The 26,314-nt window shown below is 37.2% G+C and overlaps 1 protein-coding gene across 1 annotated transcript in view; it reads left to right on the top strand.

Moving 5' to 3' along the window:
• The window catches only part of tmem163a (transmembrane protein 163a), a 57,381-nt gene extending 39,764 nt beyond the window's left edge, over positions 1–17,617 (top strand). The window contains exons 3-8 of the mRNA XM_026296493.1: positions 1,252–1,295; positions 2,366–2,457; positions 4,492–4,588; positions 10,723–10,834; positions 12,748–12,889; positions 13,155–17,617. Coding sequence (XP_026152278.1) covers positions 1,252–1,295; positions 2,366–2,457; positions 4,492–4,588; positions 10,723–10,834; positions 12,748–12,889; positions 13,155–13,215 — 548 coding nt within the window. The 3' untranslated portion in view covers positions 13,216–17,617. The remainder of the gene's footprint in view (positions 1–1,251; positions 1,296–2,365; positions 2,458–4,491; positions 4,589–10,722; positions 10,835–12,747; positions 12,890–13,154) is intronic.
• The last annotated feature ends 8,697 nt before the right edge of the window (positions 17,618–26,314 follow it).

Genomic DNA, 26,314 nt, shown 5'->3' on the forward strand with positions numbered 1-26,314 from the left:
AAAAATCTTGTTACTATGGTGACGTGGTTCCCCCAGAGACTCTGTCCTGAAAACAGTGGGGAGAGAGAGGAAGAGAAAGAGGGAGACACAGGCAAAAGGACAATATAGCACTGGTGGGCATGACAAAGACTTCTCTGCAATGATATAGAGTACTATCATGAAACCTCATGCATCCAGTTAGGGTTATTGCCACCTTCAAAAGGTTCTTAATACTGTAAATGTTTGTTTTATTTATTTATTCTAATTAATCATTTAATTCAAAAAATATCATGTGCTAAAGTACAGTATGAGTAAGGTTCAAATCTTGTTTGAGCTTATGTACTTTACATGTTGTATGTGTGACTGGTCGCTCCTCTGAACCCACAGTGACTCAACTTTCAAGGTTCACTGCTATCACCATTTTTATTTACAGGTGCACTAGGTAGCCTTTAAAAAAAAAAAATAAAAAAAAATCATGAACTCACTTGCTCAGCACTTCACAGCAGACAGACAGGATTTGCAACCAGCAGGTGATTTTCTCATTGCTGTCGTTGCTGGAGACAAAACTAAACTCAGTGAATATTTGATGTACAGTCAAAAAACAGCTAGCCACTGCAAATGTTAGATAACGCATAGCTAGTTGATCACTGGGTGTATCAATGAGCAAATGTTTTCATTCACTATCCATATCAATTCAGTGTAAGATGATAACATATCAGTGGTGTATTTGTTGCGCTACCATCAAAGTGGCCAGGAAATCAGCTTTACAGTAAATGATTGGTAATGCCATGAGTCAAATCCAGTTTTATTTGGATATATTCAACCAGCTCATGTTCCAGCCTCCCTGGCTCGTTTCCAGATATCCCTGCCCTACCCACTGCTTATTATCTGGATCAGGTGTATTTAGCCAATCAGAAACTGGAAGGGCAGGGATAGTGGGAAAATATGCAGGGCAGTGGCTCTTTAGGACCGGTTACATTTGCATTAAATAATGATTTTTTTTTTTCAACATTGATGAACAGAGAGGAAGTGGTTCATATACTTCACTTGCGTACAGTGAGGTGATTACCTGTGACTTTTACATTTACAGAGCAAAAGGTGACTGTACAGAAAGAAGTCAACAAAATCACATATTTCCACAAAAAAATCCGCCAGGTTTAAATTACACACGTCTCTTTTCTGTATATTCTGTGATATTGTTTTGTCTATCTGAATGAGTAAATGAATAGTGCCTTGTATCCAGCTAAATGTCTCTGCTTTCTCTCTCCTCAGCTGTATCATTCATGAGACACAGTGCATCAGCCTTTGGATTTGCTGTAAGTTGCACCTTCCTTTGCATTGATCAAGTCTGGGTGATTTATTAATGAACCCTGGTACCGAAGTGTTATTGGTCCCTCTGTCTCCACGGTAACAGGGCAGAGAAGAGGGACTGAGCATAGAGCTCAGGTTGAATATCAAAATGTTTTTGCTTATGCCAAACAGATATGCTATCTTGTGCCAAAATAAAGCTTTTCATTACTTCTTATGATTTAGGGAAAATGATTGAGAGTGTGATTAGTTTTATAAATACAACTTAAGAAGTGAAAATTAAATCATCGGCACCCTCAACCTGAGGGAAAATGTGATTAGCATAATTTGATTAAAATAATATAAACCATAATCTGCAGTGCTAGCTATCGCTATCTCTGTCTTTATTAAAGATTGGCTCTTGATTAATAAGGTCTGCTGACAGCGTTAGTGAAGTAGCAAAGGAGCAATAGGTTGACCAAGTGCAAATGTATTATTTCAGCAGCTGATCATAAATAGCCTTCACTCTTAAGATGTTGAAAGATGATTTTTTTTTTCCTTTTCTGATTTTTTTTTTACAGATTACACACACTGCATCTTAAAAACAAAAGGATAATGATCATACCTTATTTTGCTTCAGGGGGAGATATTCTTTGACAGAAATGAACTTAAAATTGAAGCTCAAAGTCATCTATCATATTTTGGTTATCACCTTGATTCCAGTGTGGAAATCAAAATATATCATCAGACTCTTGATTTTTTTATGTTCCACACTATAAAACAATCTTACTTAATGCTTTAAAACCACAGAGACATTTAAAATGATATAGTGTAAAACTGAAAGAGTGCCCAAAAGATCCAAGTGCCTAATTTTCCTCTTTTCTGTTCAAGCAGATGTAATTATTAAGTGCACCTTTGAAGTTATATCATTATTTTGTCCAACAGCCAGTTTTTAATATACACCACATTGGTTATTGCTCCACACATGCCAGAATGCATTTGGTTAAGTTGCAAGTAGTTTTGCAGCCAATTGTAATCAATTGCAACGTTCATGTCATCCTTACTCTCACTGGTTTCTTGGTTCCTGTTTCTACTATAGTTTGATGCCACGCTGGATGTGCTGTCATCTGTCATTGTCCTCTGGCGCTACAGCAATGCAGCGGCTGTACACTCTGCACACAGAGAGTATATGTGAGTACAAGACACAATCTGTTAATCTATAGATCTGTCTACCTAACATATTTTACTAGTTGTTGAAGCTAAATAGAGGATGGAGTGTAAATGAAAGCAGAGAAATGTGGGAATCTGCTTCTCAGGTGTACCCTTACCTGAAACCCCCACATCTACACGAAGAAGAAGTAGAGATAGAAGACAGATGGTGATGTAGAGTGCAGCCTAACACATCAGTCCAAAATCTCTCATACAGAAGGTGTTCAACTGGGCTGAAATCTGGTTACAGAACAGGCCATAGCATGTGATTCACATATTTTTCATACCAGTCAAACTATAGTATTTAGTGAGCTCAGTCACAGAGTGAGAAATGTACTATTAAGAAATAATATTGACGTACTCAAGAGTTGCTCTTGTATTTCAGTGTGTTACGACTCTTCATTTAATTGTCTTACAATCGAGTTTGTTGTGTTTTTTCAAGGTTAAAGCACTGCCAGAAGTAACCTAATGGGATTTTCTCATTTATTGCATTTTTTACCTTTATGTCATTGCAGTTTTGAAAATTTGAAACCTGATCTTGTTTGACATTTAAGTCATGTTGGTTATATCAAGCTGGACAGTTTGGGGTAAAAACAATTTCAGAATGTTTTACTTTTTCATTTGATTTGTAGAGAGAACAGAATAATACAGTGTATTTCACTGGTAAACATAAGCATTTTAATCCATCAATTTAAAAATGTTTATTATGGCTGTCAGATTGCACAGAGCCTTGTTTGTCTTACAACAGCACCTTTCCTCAATCAGTGATGAAAACCACACAGATCCACAATGTGAATCTACAAAAGGCTGATTTTTCTGTAACCTTTAATAAATTTGGGACAAATGAATAAACAAGTGTGATAACCTTGAATGGCAAGTTACTGTAAGTGATGTTCTGGGATATTCTTTATTCTATTATATTTTTAGCATATGGTTTGTAACTAATTGTCAGTATTGTTGTTGTCCTAGTTACTTTTTTAATGCATGCCTGCTTTAGTGCATTACACTTTTATTCGTCTTAATTGGACAAAATACTCACTTATGAGTGTATCTGGGAATGGAGCATTTCTCATTTTAAAAAGTGCCATTTCTCTGTGAGTTGTGGCAGTTTTATTGTGGACAACTATTTATTGTGGACAACTATCATCAAAATCATTGAAGGAGAAACACCACCTCGCTGCACCTGTCAGGACACTCTCTGTTCTGGAGTAAAATAGATGGGAGACAGACTTTGTAATTCAGGCCCAGTGGATGTCTCAGAGAAAGAGAAACTGTAAATGATGAAGCAGTGAAGAGGTATTGAATAACCATAAATTATTCCATTGTTGGAGTGAGAGTGTGCATTTGCAAGCATCATGTATTCCCATCCCCTAAAACACCTCATTATCCCCTCTATTTTTTAATAAAGAGGTATCGCAAATGCCACCCTCAAGCCCTCTGACAGGAGTTGTTAAATTGTTTATTCTGGTAGTACATGGTGCTCTCAATGGGCCGGGAGTGGTCACTCAGACAGTGTCAGGGGGCTAATTTTACCCTCTGAAATTAAATTGATGAAAAATTATCACTACACTGACGTTATTACTGTTGTATATCATGTTCAAAGCTCTATGGTCCCTTGGGTTTTTTTCAACCTAGTAGAGAAGAAGTAGTAATGGTGGATTTTTTTTTTCATGTGTGTACCTGAATGTTATTTTAGTCTTTCATGGAAGCAGGGCATAAACCTCTCTGTTTGTCTCATGCCCAAAGCCCAATGTCAGTATTATATATAACCATTTATGTCAGGTCTCTACAAACACCTTCACTGCAGCAGGAAAATGAAAAATGATCTTGATTGTAGGAAGAGGAGAAGGACTGCAGGAGAAAGACACAAGAACTGGGACAAAGTGCAGCTGTTCCTGTATTAACTTGTTGTTTTGGCTCAACTCTAAGCAACTTCTACTTGGAAGGTTCAACACCTACCTCACAGTCACTGAAACAGTACTGTCACCCTAACACCCAACTCTCCGTTGGTTGCAGAGCGTGTGTAGTCCTGGGGATTGTATTCGTTCTCTCCTCCATGTGCATCCTTGGAAAGGCCATCCATGACTTGGCTACCAAGATGCCCCCTGAAGTGGTAAGATCACACACATACACACAGCAGTTCTCTGTAAGATCTATGCTGATGTTGCAAAATACTTCATTACATGAGTTATGTGCAACACCAGTATGAGGTGTGTGTGTGTTCAGCATCATTTTATATCATTACTGAAAGCTGAAGTATTACAAGACACGCAGTTTTTTTCCCGCTTATACATTGTATTGTGAGATTACCAGAAAGTAGCATACACCCCATTGACTTTTTTTTGTTCTAAACAACAATATGCACCACTCGTGCCTACAGTACCTTCAAATACCACCCACAGTACCTGTTTTCCTGCTCCATCCAATTAGTTGCTTTAGGCCTATATGCTACATTACCTGACTTCCTTTTTTTCAGGTGTAATTCGGTGGCATGTTCCTTTGGAGCGTAAAAGCATTTAAAATGACACTAGATCATAAATCTCATGGTTTAAAAGAAAGAAAATCCTCTGATTTCTATTTATAATATTGATTTCTTGCAGCGTTGTATTGCAGGGGCAGGTTTTGCATTTGGCAGTTTTCATGCTGCTTAGGGCAGTACTTATTTATTTACGAGGTGTCCTTTAATTCAAGGTTAAAGCTTTTTTTCACGCACTGCCATTACCATGACAGTGCAGCTTTTTAAACTTAACCTTGGAACTAATTATTTTCCACAATGTAATGACAAAGACACTGCTCATTACCTTCTGTACTTCCCTCAAAATGTACATAATGTGTTTACGAGAGAGGCAAACATAGGTACAGATGACTCTGAGCTCATCAGTCCACATACACGTAGTGTGCACACATGTTCACATGCATGCAGACTACACACACCCACGCACACCAGTATAAAACTGCCACAAGAAATGAAAATAATGTGTTTAATGTGAATTATTGCGAACACATACACTTCAGTGTGCACACAGAGAAACACACACACATGCACTAACACCATTTATCACTGTGAGCAAGGTATCTTTTTTTAGCCTTTCTGCTGTTGCTCTTCTGACGTCAGTTTTTGTCTCTCTCCACCTGACTTTTGTTCCATTTTTCTCTTTGACATACACAGTCATTGACGCACACATATCTTCTTTTTAATGTCAACATCACTCCACCAGCCACCCCAACCCACCACCCAAGGTGTTAATGCTATGAATAAGGTCCCAAAATAGTCTCATCTTTCTGCTCAGCTTTCCCTTCTCATACTGTTTAGGGGCGTGCCCATCACATCCGTTCCACTTCTCTGCTTTGTAAATGATTTAAATTTCACCATCTGTCCATTTCAGTAACCAGTGAAGCCAAGACACAGGAAGTGCCAAAAAAAACACAGCTATTTTATGTTTCATTTAATGTAGCTTCACATCTTTAAGATGCACTTTTTGATCTGTTATAGAGCCAGTGGCCGTTTCATGTCATATTCAAATCCCAAAATATCTTCACATTTTAAACTCAGCACCGTTAAATTTTATTTATCTTTAAATTGATTTGGTTGCACTGTGTAGCTCTTTAATGAAATCAGAGTTGAGAGTTTATCCTGAAGGTGAACAAATAAAAAGGTATTATCTGTCTGTATACTTGAGACCTAACATATTTGTTGAATGTATTTACTTCCATAAGAACAGTTTGTGAAGCTTATTTTCAGCTTTATTTTGTGTTTGTCACATATATTTTAACATTAACATGTGCGGTAAAAAGACAAGTTTGCACAAATTCAAACACATACATAACTTGCTCTCCAAATGAATTCGACACCTACTTGTGCTGCCTTAGTTGGGAGGCAGGTGTGCCCTCACCTTTCATTGTCATTATAGACTAAAGCAGCTGCTCTTAGCTGTGTCAGCGAACACTTTTATCTTGGTAATTTTGCCATCTTGGGTGTGCAGATGAGTCAATGGCAGAATGGGTCTGCTGGATTCTGTCCTCTTCCATTTATCTTTATTAGTTGAAGTTACTGGTACAGTAGGTCAGTAGGACAGGCAGTAGATCAAGTTGGTGAATGGTTTGTTGTGGATATAGATTATGGATTACATCAGGCCATTGTAGTGCATATTTGCAATTTTTTTCTCCCTTTACTTGAAATTCAATTTTAAAGTGATAGCCCTTGTAGGAAATATTAATATAAATAATATATTTCTTGGCAGGATTCATAAAGCCCCCAGTTATTTTAGAATATCCATAGAAAGTAAGTTAATTGTCAAGTTAATTTGTTTTCACACAGAAATCAAATGAAAGGTATCTTAGTTCAAATTTTATTAATGGGGGAGTCTTTTTTGAAATGTTTTTCTGTACAGTTTATGCAGCAACCCTGCCTTGTATATATACAGTTTCTCTATGTCACTGTATGTTAATGAAGTGGATTTATAAACTGTCAGATTTTGACTTGAATTGGAGCAATGTCACCTCACTGTGACTTTACAGATCAAACCCTGAGCAAATTTACCCTTACTCACATCTTTCCATTGATGATGGTAATTGCAGATTCACTAGAAATTTGGTCTCCCAAGGCTTTACTACTGGAGTAAATGAAATTAATATACATATCCAAGTAGTGACAGACCAAATTCACCACACAGGACACTTCAGCTGAGTTTTGACAATGAATTCAAGCAAGTGGAAAAACAGATTAAGAGTAGATATCCATAAAGTGAGGATAAAAGAGGAACATTTTCAGTGCTATCATTTATGTCACTGTTATAATAGTTTTATTCATATGGTTAGTAGTTCAACAGAATTACATTTTATTTTTACATGTTGGTTGAAATATGCATGGCCTCCGACCCAGGTGTCTAGTTTAACTTGAGCTGTGCTAAAAATAGGTTCCACATTACCTTAAGGATGACATATTGTTATTGTGGGTGAATGTTCTCTTCTCTAATGTGATGTATTCTGTTGATTAGTGTGTGTTGATTTTTTTTAGATTTCCATTGTAAGAATTGTTTCCCTGGCAGTAGAAAAATGAGGAGTGGGTTTCTATATTTGAGTGGAAGATTGTCAATTTCTACAATATTGCCAAGCAGTCCGAGTGATGTACATGGGGGGATTTTACAGCTTAAGATAGTGAAGAGCTTTTCTGTCAGTGCTATCCAGAGGGAATAAACAGATTGACAAGTCCAAGTGGGGTGGAAGTTATCATCAGTGCTACCCAGTGTGCATTGTGAACAGGTGTCAGTGTCTGTTAAGCCCATTTTAAACATTTTACTTTGTCTGATGTGAGTCCTGTGAATAGTTTTGTGCTATATAAATTGTGAATTTGCATTGCTGGTTATGGACAATATGTTATTACAGAGCTCAGTCTGCTGTGATTGTAAATATATCTATACTAGAAAAAGTTGTATGCTTCTGCTCCTTTTTAAGTGCATGTTTGACGTTGTAAAAAGTGCACCACTGAAGCCCCTTTTGACCACAAATCAAAAAAATAAAGCCAAGGGATGGAAGCTAGCGGAGAGGCAGTCTGAAGGTGGCAGCTATTTCGCAGATTGTGTTTGATGCTCCAGTGCTATTATGTTAATAGAAACTGGGGGTGTAAGGAGCTTCCTGACACCAGAAAGAGCCTATTACCACTGTCTGTCTCTTTGACATTCTCGCTCTTTCTTCCACCACCTTCCTTCAGCATCTTCTTTATACTTTCTCTTGCAGTCTGGGTTCCAACATTTCTTTTTCTTTTTTAAATACAATGGATAACATACAGTACATATAAATGTTAGCCTCTATTCAGTGCTATGAAAGAACAAGACAACTACAGATCCTTTACAGTGGATTGTTCTTAGCAAGTAACCTACAGCATTGAATTTATTGCCAGTTTGTTTGAGAGTGATCTCAGCCATCTGGCTCTGTCTCCTTATGGACTATCCTGTCACTGTCCTGGCTGGATGTGATGCTTTCCTTGTTATTTCATTCATTATCCTTTTCCATTCTCGCTGTCCCTATCTGTCATATCCCATCTCTTCTATGGTTACCCTTTTATCATTATATCCCTACTCTTCTAACCTCTGTCTTCTCCCTCCATTATCACATCTATCTTTAGTGCCTTGCCATTTTCAGAGGGTTTGTCATATTTGACCTCTCTTCCATCCATCCAGATTTAAGCTCTTTTGCCAAAACAGACTTGTTTGCTGAAGTCTTCATCAGACTGCAGTCGGATGCACTTTATCATGCCACCAGTGATCTGTTTATGTGGTCTCTTTTCATGTGTATAGAGGACAATGTGTGTGGCAAAAAGATCCACATAGAAATTATGAAATAGAAGACTCTGCAGCCAGAATATGGAATTCCTCATTTCAGGGTGTCACTGACTAAATTTGGTTCCCTGGTTTCTTCTTCTAAGTGATTTCACTGTTCACACGTAAACCTAACAGCCTGAAGAAAAGAGCAATATGGTTTGAATACTAAAAGGTGTTGCTACTTTCATGTATTGGGCTGTAAAATCCCATTGAGTGGACAGAGGGTGCCGAAAATCAGGAATCCTGATTCATGTCACGTCCTTGGGTGCTGCTGTCATGGCAAGCTGGCTGTGTCTAGTGCCTGATTAAACACTGGGAGCTGAGATTGGCTCTCTTTGCCTTTGTGCTGGAGACAGAGGATGGACAACACATACTGATCCAACAGATATATGTAGCAAAACAGGCTTGATAACCTGACCAGCTTTGTGTGTATCATAGCGTGGCTTCTACCTTCCATTTTTTTAAAGTTTGTAGAAACTCCCACAATGGTACCAAAAAAAAAGTCTGGAATCAGATGTTATTACTTTCTCTGCAGTAAATTATGATGGGTGTCAGAGACCTACAGTATGTGTTTGTTCAGGTTGAAAGATTTGTAGGAAAAGTAAAGGTGTTACTAAAAACATTGAGAAAAACTCTGTACTGTCCAAGTGCTCAGGGGCAAACACAATATCAAGACTTTGATGCTGAAGCAGCTAAATGGAATTCATTCGTCCTTTATTTTATAATGTACACCAGCTCTGTGATGTGTTAAAATGTCTTCTGAAACATGGAGCCTGCACACTCAAAGGCTCAAAGGTTTGCGCCTACTGGCTGATCAGACCTGTGCTCTAGGTGAAGCTGGGTGGACCTAAGACAGAAATTACATGAGCTCACTGAACTTAATGATACAGTAACAAACCTAGTCTTTACGAGTTAAAAAAAATATTCCTTCCAATGTGAATATTTGCTGGTTCACATAGGGTTTTGGATATTAGACTGTCCACGTAATCCTAAAGTCTAATTGAATAAATTAAATGAAAACTCCAGTGTGCATGTACTGTAGTGTGGAATGTCTTTGTGTGTACTAAGGGTTTTCAGGGTCATGTCAGCATTTCAAGTTCTTAAATTCACTATTCAGACCATTGGAGGACGTCCGAGGAAGAGGAAAAGTCAAGCTAAGTTATCACATGTATTTTCAATTTTGCTTGAAAAAATCATATAAAGAGAATAAACTTAAATCATCTCTACAATGATTTCACTGATTAGCAGCACAATGGTTTATTAGCATCTGGCTTGATAAAAAATAGTGGAGGATTTTCAGCTTCAGTGTCTCAGAGCTGTGCCGTACTTTTGTCTTTTTGAATTTCTTTCCTCACTTTTGTAAATTTGTGAGTTGTGAATCTAACAGACATATATTTGGAGATCAAACCTTCTGACAACATTACCTCTATTTACCGCTGCTACTGGTATATATGTTTGGTAGGTTGGGGGTAAGGTCTAGTTGATCAGATATGTTATAAATTAGCAAGTTGTTTTATTTTTCATATGTGTCCTTAATTGTCCCAGTTTCTATGTTTTTTTAAGCCTTTGTTTCTCTCTTCGTCTCTCTCCGCCTGCTGGGCTAATTAAATCTGAACAGAAATACTGTACCCCAGGGTCAAGTGTTGGTTTTTGCTAAGTCTGTTTGAAACTTAAGTTGAAAACACCAGACGCCCCACCTCACTTAGAGGTGTCATCTGTATGACCTTGGGATGATGCACCCACGTCAAACCTGTATATATTATTAATGGTGGAGCTTTATGGGTCATTCTGTCTGTCTATTCTAGCTACTCTCTGGTTTGTTATGCTTTATATTTTGTGTTTGCTCTTTTTTGCCATCTTATGTCATCCATCCACAAAGTTTTTAAAAAAAATTGTGGTCCTCTCTCCTCTCCCATTTTTTCGGCAGGATGATTTCCTCTTCAGTGTATCCATAGTGAGCGGACTCACATGTGCTGTCCTGGCTGTGGCCAAATTCATGCTGGGGCGAGTGCTGACTAGTCGGGCACTTATCACTGATGGTGGGACACACACACACTATTGTACATAAATGAATAAATAGAGCAGACTTTATGATAATGAGAAAATTTGACTCACACTGGTGCATATAAATTGCCTGGAAATAGCCAGTACTTTTCCTTTCTGTGTTAACATTAAGTATTCTGTTCACTCATGGGCTCAGTTTCTAATGACAAGTAGTTCGGGCACTAGAGAGAGTGAATTGACTTAATCACTTTAGCTGTATTGGTTCTGAGGGAGACAAATATTGCCTTTTCATTTTCAGACCATGAGAGTAGGTAGTGTCAAATGATATATATATATATATAGAGAGAGAGAGAGCTAGATGATATGAATGTGTTCTGAATATTTACACCAGTTTAATGTGTAAAATGTCTCCAAGCACTGTTTAAACATTTACTGTACAAACTGTAGAAGAGATTTTTAAATCCTTTAAGTAAAATGAGCAATATCACAGTGTGAAAAACAGTATTATTATTCTGCATTTTTGAAGAATTAAAAGTAAAGGTGCCTGATATGCTGAATAATGGCCCTTATGAGTGTGATACTATTAGCAATTATTCCCCCACTATTATCAGTATTACCAAGTATTTTACTTGTTAAAGGTATTTTAGTGTAGCTAGAAAGCTAATTTTAATAATTTCATATGTTGTATTGTAATTTAATTTACTGTATAACAATATATCTATCTGTTTAATATGCTTATTACTGGTTTTCAAAGTTCTAATCAGCAAAAGACTGCAAGTGAATGTGGTGGGGTCATAGGTAAAATATATAAAATATATAAATGTATTACAAATTTATAAAGTTATCAAACAAAATGTAAGTGCCTTAGGTATAGACTTTATACCTATACTATATATATATATGTACTAACTTCAAATGTAAAAACAAGTATGAAAAGAAAAAGGAAAATAAAGCTGAAGAATTAAAACTGCAAAATAATATATATCTGTGTGAGTCAGTGTGGTAGAGCACAACTGAACTGAAAGTATGACCAACTGGCTGCTCAGAGACACATGCACAGATAAAAAAAAAAAAAATCATACACTCCAGCACACTCTCCAGCACACATTGCACACTGCTACCCCCAGGTCTCAGAATGCACAGGGCATCAATCCAATAAACCTGAGTTTGCTGTTCTCAGAGCTTGGATTTATTTCCCACAAGACTATACACTTACTGCAGGCAAGAAAATAACCCACTGTGCAAGCTTTCACACAAGAAGAAATGTAATTATAAAAGAACATTAGCCACTACGTTATATTATGTACCATACAGCCATTTATATTTCATGGTTTCCATATCAACTCAAACTGAGCATTTTTTGTCCTTGTCTGTTTCAATACTTCTGCAGGACCTTCCTCCTGTGTTTGTAGCCATTACCACAAGGAGAAACCTATTACTTGCTAGTTGCATATTCATTATTGGATGACCCAAATATTTTTTTTCATAAACTCTGATAAAACCAATTTCCTGATGATCAGTCCTACTCGTCTTCAATCTCACTTTGATAGTCTAACCTCAACACCTAAGAGCCTGGTCATCATTTTCGATAAATCACTTTCCTTAGAATATCATATCGAATTCAAGTCAGCTTTCTATTATCTCTCTAACACTGCTAATGTTAAACCCTGTTACACTTAATCTGCTTTTGTTTCCATTCATTTACACTGTTGTAATGCTTTGTTCTTTGGACTACCTCAAGTCTTCAAGTGTGCCCTTATTTTCCAACTCATCCTCTGTGTTCATAGTGTGCTAGTCTATTGGACGTTTGCAATGTTAAGAAAAAAACCATCAAGCTTTTTCCTGTCGTTCTAAATGATGGAGCTAAAATGGGATTTTCCATTCTTATCAGTGCTGATGTCTTCAAGCACCATTCTGAATAATATTTTTCTTATTTTGTGAATCACAGGGTTTAACTCTCTGGTTGGAGCTATAATGGGATTTTCCATTCTGATCAGCGCTGACGTCTTCAAGCACCATTCTGATGTCTGGTTTCTGGATGGCACCATGGGCATTATCATTGGACTCATCATTTTGGCATATGGGGTCAAGTAAGCCTTCCAAAAACCAAACCAACAGCAGTTTTCTGCATTTAATTTGACTTTGACTTAAATTTGAAATGCTTTATCATTTGTGCTAGGTCTGTCTAAGTGGTATTAAGATTCTCTTAATGCCAGATTTACATGTCACCTTGACAGCTCTGTGTTTGCTGGAGTGACAAAAGCCAAAACAGTCTGTGATCTCCTGAAAAAGCTGTAATTTGCACAAATTTATATTTTTTAACTTTCCAATCACACCTTGTTTCTGTCTCCCCAGACTCCTGAAGGATATGGTGCCCCGTGTGAGACAGACGAGGAACTATGAACGCTTTGAATGAGACCTGTGTGTTGAACAGACCAAAAGGTTCACACACACACACACACACACAAACACACACATCTGGCTGCCTCCTGCCGTCTTCCCTCTGTCTTTCATATACACTTACATGCACACCTCTGCTGCACATCAATAAAGACATTACACACTCATGTTTCAAGCACATCATATACACATATGCTGTATATATACTGTATATAGTACATTTATACATTCAGACATAACATGCATGCATACACACAAAGATGTCTCAGAAACTCTGAAAGAACAGGACATGATAGAGGATCCCCTTGGGTAAAAACGGCACTGTGAAACTGCAACTTTAAAAATTAGAAGAAGAAATTAGAATAAGGAAAAGATCCAAGAAGCAGTGAGGCTTGTTCAATCTGGACATACATCACCATTCACACATCAGACTTTTTGCACTGCAAGAAATTACAATGCAGTGATTTGTCCTTGCTGGTTTATTTAGGTGAAGCCTGAATGAAAAATACTGTACGTCTTAAAATTAATTTACTTGGGAAAACATAAAATTAATGTTTTAAAAATTAATTTTGTCTCCCTACTGTATTTTAATCAAGAATACAAACTTCATGTTTTGCTGAGCTACCCATTACTTTATACTTTATTATTATTACTTGTACTTTTAAGTACAAGTTTTCCTTTCTTAAAGCACTTACCTCAGCATCTTCCTTCCTTTAGTGCACCCATTATACATCTTAATTTATTGAAGTAAGAGGAGGCGAAAAGCAGAGAGACAGAGACTTAGACAGAGAGCATATAAACATTAGCAAACACACTGCAGTCAAGGCCAGCCTTGATCTGAAGGCAAGCAGAGAAAAGCGACACATAAAAACTAATATTGATCATACAATGGCTATAAAATGGCATGAAAGTGCACAAAGCCGAACTAGGTGACCTGTTTGTACTACACTGCATAACCTTCTGCACTGCATTTGTGTATGACATGTCCAAGCACAAATTAGCAAACATTTCCTTCTTACATAGGTGTGTGTTGCTGACAGTTTACTGTAGCACAATGCCCACAGTGGGCAAGACTCAACCAACAAATGATTTCAGGGTATTTCGCCTGTTTTGCTGTATTTGACTTCACATGTTTCATTTCCATACTGTACATATCTTTTCATTTATTTGCAAAACTCATACCCTCCTGAGTAATTTACTGAAATCCATTCAGTAAATTTTTGTTTTGTTTTGTTTTGTTTTTTACAAGTTTTACCTACTAACAGTAACAAAATGCAACAGTAACAGTTTTATAAGTTGAAGATGAAAGATGATTAATAGATACTAAAACATTAACTCTGCAAGAAACTTTCCTGTACCATTGGCTATGATGCTGTTATTTATCATTTTGTCTGGGAGCTTGTACTGAGTGAAGTTGGATATTTATTACTTTTAGCCATATAATTTAATTTTTCCATTTTGACTGCAATTTTCATAAAAAAAGATGATACCTAGGATGAATTTTAGAATTTTAGCACAATGGTAAAGGTATTTCAGCCTGTAGGGATATAATTTACATTACATGCCATTTGCAGAGACCATGTTTTTTTTCCTACGACTGAATATCTGATTTTTACCTATTATTTTTCCATGTTCCCATTGTTATCATCCATTATTATGTGCAATGAATAGAATGTAAATACACACCACACAGTCTGTAAATATCTTTATTACACAGGTTGAGTGCATTAGTAATAAAAGTCACTAATAGTGATAGAGATCTATGGCCAACATAGGCTTTTCGAGTAGACAGCTTATAGTTGAAGTTCAGGATGATCAGTGTTGCATATAGTTGAAAGTGTTTACTCTAGTGCACATATACTGTAAATGTTGTTTTAATATTAGTGTAGATTATTGGTGAAATGAAAAGTCTTACTGTAAAGGATAAGGGTTTGACCAGACAGCGCTCTCCAAGGCTCAGCTGTCTTCAAAAAAAAAAAAAAAAAAAAAAAAAAAATCTGTTATTAGAATTGGTCTAAAATTGATTATGAAGCAAGTTATTATTTTTACTTTTATTACTCTAAGCACCTGAAATTGCAGTTATATTTATTCAATCACATTCTTGACTTGAGATTTCTTATATTATGAACTTCTTAAAAATATTTAGATGTTTTCTAATAAGGTGCAAAGTGATATTGAATGAGATCACTACCTGTAAGCAAAAATCTTCACTCATCTCAATTGCACAGATGAACTGTTTGTAGCCTGGTTTCATCCTGTGAATGTGGATCCATGATGCCTGTGTTCCCCCTTGTGGTTGGAAGACACATGGCAAGAGTTTTAATTAACATTCAGTGCAGTGGATTCAAGGAGAGTCTAAATTTATCCCAGGCTATACACAGTTATAAAGCCTTGGACAGTGACTATTAAGGGGCCTACATCCACTCTACATTTTAAATGTCAACCCTGAGTTAACATATTGGACAAGGTGCAAAAGTATTGGTATTATACTTAGTCCCATTGTGTTAAGAATAAGGATTAGCTATAAACTGATGGTGTGGATCAGTTCATACCACTTCAACTCACCAACAGCACGTTGATTTGTAATGTTTCCCCCTCTCTGATGCATAACAGACAATCTTTACAACAACTTTTGCTAGCAAAGCACAGTGTTTACATGCTGACACTACCACATAAAGCACAGAACAAACCCATTATGACAGTATCAGTATGCTTCACTAACTCTGTTGCTCATATGGCAAACTTTTGTGAAGGGTAAACTAGAGACTATTTAAACCGTGGCAAAAATTTGCTTTCTACCTCTCTTCTTTGCACTTTTTCTTTTCTTCTCTTCTGCACATTCATGCTTCAGAAATGTTGGCTGGGTGCTGCGATTTAGGCCCTCGTCCCCTTACACACCTCGGTGATGGGTGATCTTTGAAGCTGTTGCAATCAATAAGTACTGTAAGCGCAACAGGTCACTAACAAAAAAATGTAACTGTGATGCCACGATCACCACAGTTGCAACTGTATTCCATCCTTGTAAAATGTGATTTTCATCACTCCATCATGAAGTGTTTTGACACTCCATTTCACTAAAAACTGCTCAAGGGTTTTTGAAAAATGAGCCCTGACCATGTACTTATTCTCTGCACACATATGAAACCACTCATCATTTGTGTGGTGGTATAATATCTGAAGCCATGTGACTGTTTCATTGAAACCGTTCAGAAACATGTCAAATTCTGCAGCTTAATGAGTCTATGCCAGCTCACTGAGACCATAAAGTTGTATAAATCTTTGGCAAATGACAAATGATGTTGAGTTTTGAACTCAAAGGAAGTAAATCTCCTGCAGCAAACGTACATAAAAATGAGAATTCAAATATCACATTATTCCATTAACCTATACAGTTTTTTTTTTAAATAACGTGATATGCAGAAGTCAAAGCACGCTGCTTTTGAACACTGAGCTTTATTGAACTTTATTTCAATCTGAAATTTCCTCTGTCCAAAATGTTATTAAGAAATGGCAGCTACTAAATGTGGGTGTCTACACAACATCTTGAAAACCCAAAAAATGGTTAGATCAGGGTCTCCAACCCTGGTCCTCGAGCGCTAGTGTCCTGCAGGTTTTCCAACTGTCCCTGCCCTTCCAGGTTCTGACTGGCTGAACACACCTGATCCACCTGAGTAGGACAGGGATATCTGTAAACAAGCAGGCCAGTAGTGCTCCAAGGCCAGGGTTGGAGACGCCCTGGGGTAGCTTTGGGGACTTCTACAAAAAGACAGAAACATCCAAAGTAGATATCCGAAACAGATCTCTGCTTTGAGAAACACAAGTTCTGCTTGTGTTTTTGCTTTTGAAAAATCCCCCTAAAGTCCCCTAAAATCTGTGGGCAAATCTTAACTCACTCACTCATTCCCCACTGATTTAGTAAGGTGCCCAAACTTTTGAGCAGAAGTTCATGAAATTAAAAGAGCAGTGAATTGGCATTTTAAATTGGCAATTTGCTGCAGATGTTTTATTTTCACTTCAAAAGTGTAATTTGTCCAGGAGTGCCAAAACATCACAGAAAAGGCATCAAACCATTCATGTCACTTTATTTCACAAAATTATGATAGCAATACTAACTTCTTCCTTGTTGCTGTAGGCTTTGCATGGGCTTGTAAAAACCCTTATGGCTTCAGTGTCTACAAATGCATTGCAGCTACACACAGGCACACACATACAAAACACAAATGGAAATGCATAACTAAACTGACAACGACTCTGACTGTGTAACAGATTTATGTCTGTTTGTATAGTAATGACATCAGTGGTATTGCAGATGTAAACACCATTTATTTATGTAATACGAAAATGAACTACAGTACCTGTTTGTCAAAGAGCAAAGATTTATTGATTAATAAAGTTTTATCCTGCTTATTCATCATCAATTTTGAGACATGGTCATTCTTTTAAACCACACAACAATTATTATGGAAGGTCTTTCTACAAATGAAATCTCATATTGGTAAAAGTTGTATGCACATTGTTTAACACTCTTCAAAACTTTTCAAGCAGCGAGCATAATTGCTTTTTATCATATTTTAAGACTACTGCTATGAGTAAAATGTTCTTTGTGAACTAGTAAGGATTAAAGAAAAACCAATAATAATACAAATACAAGCTTATACTCTGCTCGGCCAAGAAATAATCATGCACGTAAATCCCTGTAAACACTTGCCATTTTTAGCTTTTGTTTTTGTTTGGATTAAACAAATGTGATCTAACGTAGATGCTTTAGAGTTGCTGCCTATTTTCTTAAATTGAGTTTTTGTGTTAAGCTAATGTGCTGCTTGTCACTTTATAATTTGCATACATGAGAAATGAGAGCAGCATCAAATCCTCTCATCCAAATTGCTGCAAGAAAATTAACTATTCCTTTCACCTCTGATGTATTTGCTTTTTAGTAATTATCAGCAGCATTTAACATGAGTCAGCTACATTGTGTGGTATATATCCAACATTAATGTCATAAGCTAGAGCTACACAGTCACACCAACCATGTTAACTATTACAAAATGCATTTCTCAATGAAGATGGTGTATATCTCCTGTGAAATACTAGTCAAACTATTTTTTCTTATTAAACAGTAGTGCTGTTGTATTGTATTGTTGTATTATTTTTCCATGCAGTCGTTATGTTTACTTTTTGTCTTGTAAATGGCAAAGGGGGGCTGGAACACTGTTTCAAGTCCTCATTCATTTTTACATATAGTACACTATATAGTACACTATAGATAGTAAAGATGCCAGAGACCCCATTCAAAGTCCGTTACGTCCTCTAAGCCAAGATACTGAATTCAAACCCATACTAGCCAAATACATACAGTAAGTCACGCTCACAAATGTTCAAATATCACTTGGAATTTCCCAAAACCTATAAACTTATTGCTGTGAGCACATGCATCACCTGAGAAAGGTTGATGCTGCACTTTGACCTGAGAAATGGCCTAGACCTGGCCTTACAGCAGTTAAAGCCTGTAGTCTCTGCAGGGACAGATACGAATCAGGGTGTTACAATGCACCAGTGTGGACCCGTGTGCAGAGAAGAGGAGAACAGAGGTAGGTGCACAAACCAAGGATTAATTCCACACGCGAACAGAAATACTAGCTAACATAGAACACTTCAGCCAAGCTAAGGGATACAACACCGAATACCACATAGTGTCAAACTCTGGAGAGTAGTAGAGTAGTAGAGACACCGTGTAGTCAGAGGCCAGTGGTATAAGTAATCTCTGAGTAGATGAGAAGCACCTGTGTACGCAGCCCCTCTCATCTCATACCTGCAAGTAAGGTAAGGTAAAGGGGACGAAAGGGGAAAATAGGAAAAACCCAGCAGGGTGCTGCACACTCTCCCAGCTCCTGACACAGGGACTGGTCCATTCTCTCTGAGCTGAAGAGCAGGGGATGAGACTGGAACAGTTTGCCACTGTTGCTGCAGGCCAAGAGCACCTAATCAATCCATCCATTATCTATACCAGCTTATTCCTTAACCAGGGTCACAGGGATCTGCTGGAGCCTAAGAGCACCTCATCACTGTCAGAAAGCTCAAATGTTTGACAATCTACACTATACCTATAAGGAAAGAGAAAATGATGAGCTGTGTATCAAGTCATGACATCATAAAACCTTCAATTAAAACGGTGGTGAAGAAGCTCAGCTACACAGTTAGATTTGGACGTTGACATGAAGTGGAGACTCGGCTCTGTGAGGTTGTACCCAATGCTGGGTCCAGGTCTTCACCTATGTGAAGTTTTAAACAGAAATCTGTCTGACACACTAAACACAGGGGCAAAAAGTGTCATGCAGTTTTTTTTTCTTTCAGCAAAACAAATTTTTTTTCTTATTCTTTTTGCTAACCTCTCCTTTTTTAACTCGACAAATAAATGTACCACCAACAGAAAGAAATAGACCTACTCAACATGGTTTTTCAACCTAAGCTAATAGGTTTATGTTACATGTCATTGTATACACTTGCACAGACTTCAGAAAAGAAAGCCTACAGTCAGCTGAAAAAGTTAGTGAAAAGGCCCACTGTGTAGGTCCTGTGTGTTTGTCTTTTCTGTGCTTAGACAGAACGCATATATAAATACCTTGTTGTTTGACAGTAACCTGGCAGAAAATTAGAAATGGGACTCTCTGCATAGTAATGTGTGTATTTACTTGGCTTAAAACACTCTTTGTGTTGTTAAGGTCAGGGGAGAACACAGACTCACATATCAGCCTCACCTTCGGGTATGTCTGTTTACAACCTGGGGGGCACTCCCTGGGGGCCAGGCCCCTGTGCTGGAGCAGAAATCCAGAAAACAGAATGGATAACATATTTTCCTAATTACAAATCTGATCCTCCTGTCCTCCTCCAAACCCCTAACCCAAACTACTCTCACCTGCTTTTCAGTCAGGATGTTGACTCTCTGGAGAATTCCTACTCAAACTGATATGGAAGTTAGGGCTCAAATCAATATATCTTACAGCAAACTTAGCTTTAATTGTGAGTCCAACAAACCACAGATTTTAAAAAGCTGTTTAGAATCACCTAATACTGCAAAAACCCACATGAAGATGACTCTCACTCTGCCATAAAGCCCAGATCAGTAGAGGACTGCAGTGATGGTTGTCCTTCTGCAACTTTGTCCCATCTCCAAACAGGATCTCAGTCAGAGGTTGTGCAAAACCTCTTTCATTTGAGTATTATGGAGGCTACTGTGCTTCTGGGAACCTTCAGTGCAGCAATTTTTTTGTAGCCTTCCCCAGCTCTGTGCCTATCAACAATCCTGTTTCTGATCTCTGAATTGTAGTATCAGGCTGCAACATAACAAAACTGACAAAAAGTCAAGGTGGACTGAATACTTTGTCAATGCACTGTGTGCATTTCTTTAATCTCACCACAAGGTGACAGAAAACACCAGCACAAAAATTGTTCTGTAGGTTTTAATTTCTTTAAAGGAACTAAGATAGTACACTCAATCTTAGTTCTTAGTTCTCAACAAAGTGAAGCAGCATTCAGTCACTATGCTCCTCACTTGTGGAACAAACTTCCTGAACACCTGAGGTCTGCTCCAACTGTCAGCTCATTCATATCAGGACTGAAAACTCTGTTGTTTACTGCTGCCTTCAAATAATTGTTCATCCTTGTTTTCTTAATGTGCTTTTACGTCTTATTTTAATTTACTTTATTTGATTTAAATGTATTTTATGTTAAATGTCTTGGTTTTTAAATGCTCTTTTCAATGCTTTTAATGTAATTATATGCCTTGTAAAGCACTTTGAATTGCGTAGTGTATGAAAGGTGCTATACAAATAAATTTGCCTTGCCTTGCCTTCTTAGTTGAATGAAAATAGCACATGGTACTTCTCAGCTATACTAACCTTTTCTAATTTCTAAATTGATTATAAACATGAAACATGATCACTCTGAGACAGCAGCTGTATAAGATGGTTAAAAACAAATGATTTCATGTATCTCTGATTGGTACTGCCATTAGTTTTTAGACAGCACAACCTCTAGTCAGTCTGTGTATGATAAATATGATTTTATTAGTGGTAAATGAAACATTATTTATTATAAATGTGGTATGTTATGCTTTTATTTAAATCTCCATTATTTGTCATCAGGAAAATAAGATATTTTTTTCTGTCAGTATCAGACGTCAGGTGTCAACAAGGTCCGCATCAGGTGCTAAGGAACCACGGCAACCTGTTGAGAAATGGGCTACTGGAACACAACACTCATGGACGAGGGCTGAGAATAGAGAACTGTTGGAATGCTACTTCATGACTAACCCCAGTGATAGGGGTTACGTGAAGAGGATGTGGGACCTATGGAAACTTCAAAACCCACCATTCAGACTAGTGCCAAAACAACTAGTAGCTCAGTGTTCTAACATCTGCAAACGGCAACTGCTATAACAACTAGAGATTGAAGAGATACAACACAAATGCTGCGGCAAAGGGGAGCCAGGACGCAAAGTCAGGGGGGAAACAATTCCATCCCCAACCGAGACTGTACTTTTAAGGCTAGACTTAAAACCTTCCTCTATAACAAAGCATATAGTTAGGGCTGGCTTCAGGCAACCCTGAACCATCCCTTAGTTATGCTGCTATAGGCCTAGACTGCCCAAGGACCATCGGTGCACTGAGCTCCCCTACCCTAACCCTCCCCATCCCTTCTCTCCCCTCTCTTCCTCTCCTCCCCCCTCACATGTATATTCCACCATTGAATGTGGAATGTGGAATCTCTCTCTCTCCCTCTATCTCTGTTCTCTCTGTACCTTCTGCAGGTGTCCCTGGTCCTGGAGCTGTAAATTACTGATGTGCAGTTACTGGCCCCACCAACCTGCAGTGTCTATTTGTTGTTTATTGTTGCTGTTCTTTTCTCTCTCCTCTATCCACTCACCCCAACCGGTCGAGGCAGATGGCCGCCCAAACTGAGCCTGGTTGTGCTGGAGGTTTTTTCTTCCATTAAAGGGAGTTTTTCCTCTCCACTGTCGCCAAGTGCTGCTCATAAGGGATTTGTTGGGGTTTTTTTGTTTGTTTGTTTTTTGTAAAGTGCCTTGAGATGATTGTATTGTGATTTGGCACTATACAATTAAAATTGAATTGAACTGAATTGAAGCACAGGACTTTACACAGTACAGAAAACAAACAAACCCATTAGACAGCACAAACAAACAAAAAAAAAGTTTAATCTTAGCGCATTTCCAGAGCTGATTGGGTTATGTGATGTGGTCTTTAGTGCTGTGAAAAAGTATGATTTTTTTTTTTCATATTTGTCAAACTTTGTCACATGATTCAGATCATTCACATTTTACACAAAGTACCGTAAAAAGTACCGTAAATACAAAATGCAGTTTTGAAATGATTTCATTTATTAAGGGAAAAAAGAGGTCTGTTGCTGTTCACCTGTTTGTGGTTGTTTTGCCTTATTGCAATTATTTTTTGTAGAGGTTGATGACCAATCAATTAATTGGACCAATTTTTCCATTTTAAAAATGGAAAACAAAACAAAAATCACATCATATATCGGCTGCCCTGGTTTCTCTGCATTCCCCACAGAAAAACCCACATTGGTCAACGATACTCATCTTTTGCATCGTGTGTCTTGTTGTAGTTTTGCATCTCCTTCTAGTTGTCTCTGTAGTTGTTTATGGTAGGTGTTTGTGTGTTTTTGTAGCAGTTTTAACTTTCCATCAATACAGACCCACAGTCACTTAATGTAATGATTCAGGTTCTCTTGGGCCCTTGTACATGTGTCCATCTGGCCCATACAGCACTTTCATGGTCTTAATATTTAAACAAAGTTATAATTCCTATTCACTTTCTATTAGCACATTGTCTGTTCTATGAATGTCTCAGATGATTTTCATATAATTTATCTTATCTGTCTTATCTCATCTCAGCTCATCTCATCTATATCAGAATTCATCACTTGTGGTTATTTTCTCAGGCACCATGTGATCACAGATCTTTTTTTTTTGATTAGATTACTCCTCTTAGTTCCCCTCCTGTAGCGTTAGGAGTTCCTTCAAGTGAAGCACTTGTTGCTGTGGATAGATTTTATAAGAACATAGCACCTGAAACATCTTATATCTCATTTGCCCTTTTCTTTCGCTGCCTTTTTTAGAATGGAGTGCCTTTGGAGAGTTTTTTTTCTGGTCTTTTAAAGGAGACAGAGAGAATGAGAGACAGTTTGGTGTGTTAATTTGACTAATTCATCTTCTATTTTGAACATATTTTCAAGAGACTTGCATATGAAAAGGGCCATTGAATCAATCAGCCATACTATGCCGTTATTACTCATAGAATATTAAATTAGAAAATATTACATGTGATATCTTATTTGAGTTAGATGCAATGGTACTTCACTGAATTGCGTTTTTATATTAAATACTTCTATGTGATCATAAGTGTGTTTGTGTGGCAAAATGTTTTCTGAAAAGAGCTTGCTAACATTCACCAATCAGGACTGTTCTGACTGATGAATGGCAATAATTATTAATAATTAATTTTATTATGTCTATGAGAGAGAATGGACTAAAAGAGGGGGACCATGCTGAACAGTAAATAGAGAAAATTATGAGAGAAAACAGTTGTAAATGTGAACAGTTTGTGAAGTCTATTGACAGGATATCTTTTAACAATGCAAAAGACTGTTTTGATGTGGTATTGGAAATAATTTTCCATGAAAAGCACGATCTTCAATAACCAGAACTACATCATTTAGACAAATTCAAAGCATTTTACCCACTACTACTGTTACTGCACCCCCATCACTCGTGATGAATAGCCCATATTTGAATGGCAGGTTGTTTCTGCTGTAACTGAATCAGGTGTGCTTAATGCAACCTGTTTCTACAATAAGCATTTAAAAAGGAAGAAGCCTAATTATTCTCTATTCAAATGAGCTCCACTGATAAAGGCTGTAACTTGTCTAAATAAAGGAGCTAAAACTGCACAGGATGAAGAACACAAAGTGCACATTTAATTGTTCTGTGAGAAGGTGTTTCTTACACCAAGAAGAAAAAAAGGTTTATTGTCTATAGTATTGTATCCATATTTCCATTGAATCCTGCTGCTTCACTATGAAGACCCCTTATTTTTATATGAGTTCTATGCTCTTTTCTCACCTTGGCCCTGCTTCTCCCTGACCATGTCTTACTATACTGTCTCAGTCTGTGGTTGACTGGTCACATCCTGTGCCCTCCTGATGACCATTGCTCTACAATGAGTTTGATGGACAAGATGCAGCATTACACAAAAAATAAATAAAAAGGTTATAGTATGGCCATATATATTGCCATACTTACTGTGCACAATTTTTCTGTCAGAAAAAGTCATAGCGTAAAACTGGGAAATGTCAGTAAATAATTTAAACTCATAATTTAAAAATGTGTATCTCAGCTAAATAAACTGTGCAGTCAGTAAAGGTAAATTTCCTAATGTGCCATCCACTAGTTCTGGGCTCATAGTTAGAATTTAAATTATTGACTGACATTTCCCAGTTTTACGCTATGACTTTTTCTGACAGAAAAATTGTGCACAGTAAGTATGGCAATAGAACTGGAATTTATGTACAAATACTGTAAATCCCACAACCAGCTGCTCCATTTCTAGTGTTTCTGTGCAAGGAAGATCTTCATGCACTTTACTTAGGGTCCATTCAAGGCCAGTTTACAGTCTTTGTGCTTAACATTGACAACAGTGGTTTATTGGTGTTCAGAAATATGAGAACATGTATTACACACACGTGAACATATAAAATATGAAGGGTATAACATAAAATTTCATCTCTACAGCCAGTTAATTAGGAATATATACTGTATCTCCTTTTATATATCTTGGGTAGAGGACAGTATGGCAGTCAAAGATGTAGTAGTATCCTTGGTTCATATCCAAATTGTCCTTGCTTGTTTTTTTGTTTTTATTTGTGGATTGATTGATTAATGGTCATATTTGCTACTGCCAGAGTTGGGGAAAATAAAATATATTAAATAAAATAATAAAATAAAATAGATCTTAAATAAAATACTGGCTTCCTACTTCCTCCTAATCTGTTTTACTTCAATCCTTACAGGACAACTTCATGTTCAAGTGTGTTCATATCCATTTGAAATTGGATGTCTTGATTGTCATGTCCAGCAGTGATATAAAACATTATTCTCAGAATTTTCTTTGTTTTTTGATATATCACCACCAGTTACAGAGGAGCAACACAGGACCAGGTTTGATGTTAAAATCTCTTCCACGTGACAGACTTGGCAATTATTTTAAAAGTTACACTGGAGGGCATGTTTCATTTTTATATGAAAAACACTGTAGAAAAAAATGCTCAAAGGTCAATAATAGCAGGAGAGGTAAAGGATATTTCAAACCCAGTGGGAATGTCAAACATTAATCACCTCAGTCTATCATGAAGAGGCACACACACATATAAAATGACAACATGAAAATACAGCTTTTATACACTCAGACAGGAGGAAATCTTGCAAATTAGATGACCTGATCCAAGACACAGGTTTATTGAACTGTCTGCATAGGTTTGTTGAGTAACTAGAACTCCTTGAACATACCTACATAAAAAAATCTCTTCTGTTTTTTACTTGGAAATCTTCTCTGTCCTCAACGTACAATACAAAGACACAACAATATTCGTACAATAGTTCCTCTCTCAAAAGAGACAGTCATCAACAGCTGGCTTTCATTTCCTGATAACCTTACTTTTCTGTTGTGTTAAGAGGGTGTTGCTTTTCACTCACACCCAGCCTGATGTAAAAATATTATTATATTACAATATATTATATATTTTTTTCATCACAAACTAGCTTGCTGGAATAGGATAAATTACGGATAAAATGAAGGATATCAGACATACACATATACTTTGTGCTGTGTTCTGACAGAGATACAGACAGAATGGACAGAGAATGAGGTACAATAAGAAAAGAAGAGGTAGTGATAGTGTATCAGAGAGAAATAATGTCAGACCACACAGACTAAAAAACTAAATGCAGAGTAATATGCATTTGTATCCCACACTTTTTATAAAGTGTAGTTTTACTTTCAGGCAGCTATTGGGTGTCAACATTTGTA

This window comes from Mastacembelus armatus, chromosome 21 (assembly GCF_900324485.2).
Source record: "Mastacembelus armatus chromosome 21, fMasArm1.2, whole genome shotgun sequence".
NCBI lineage: Eukaryota > Metazoa > Chordata > Actinopteri > Synbranchiformes > Mastacembelidae > Mastacembelus > Mastacembelus armatus.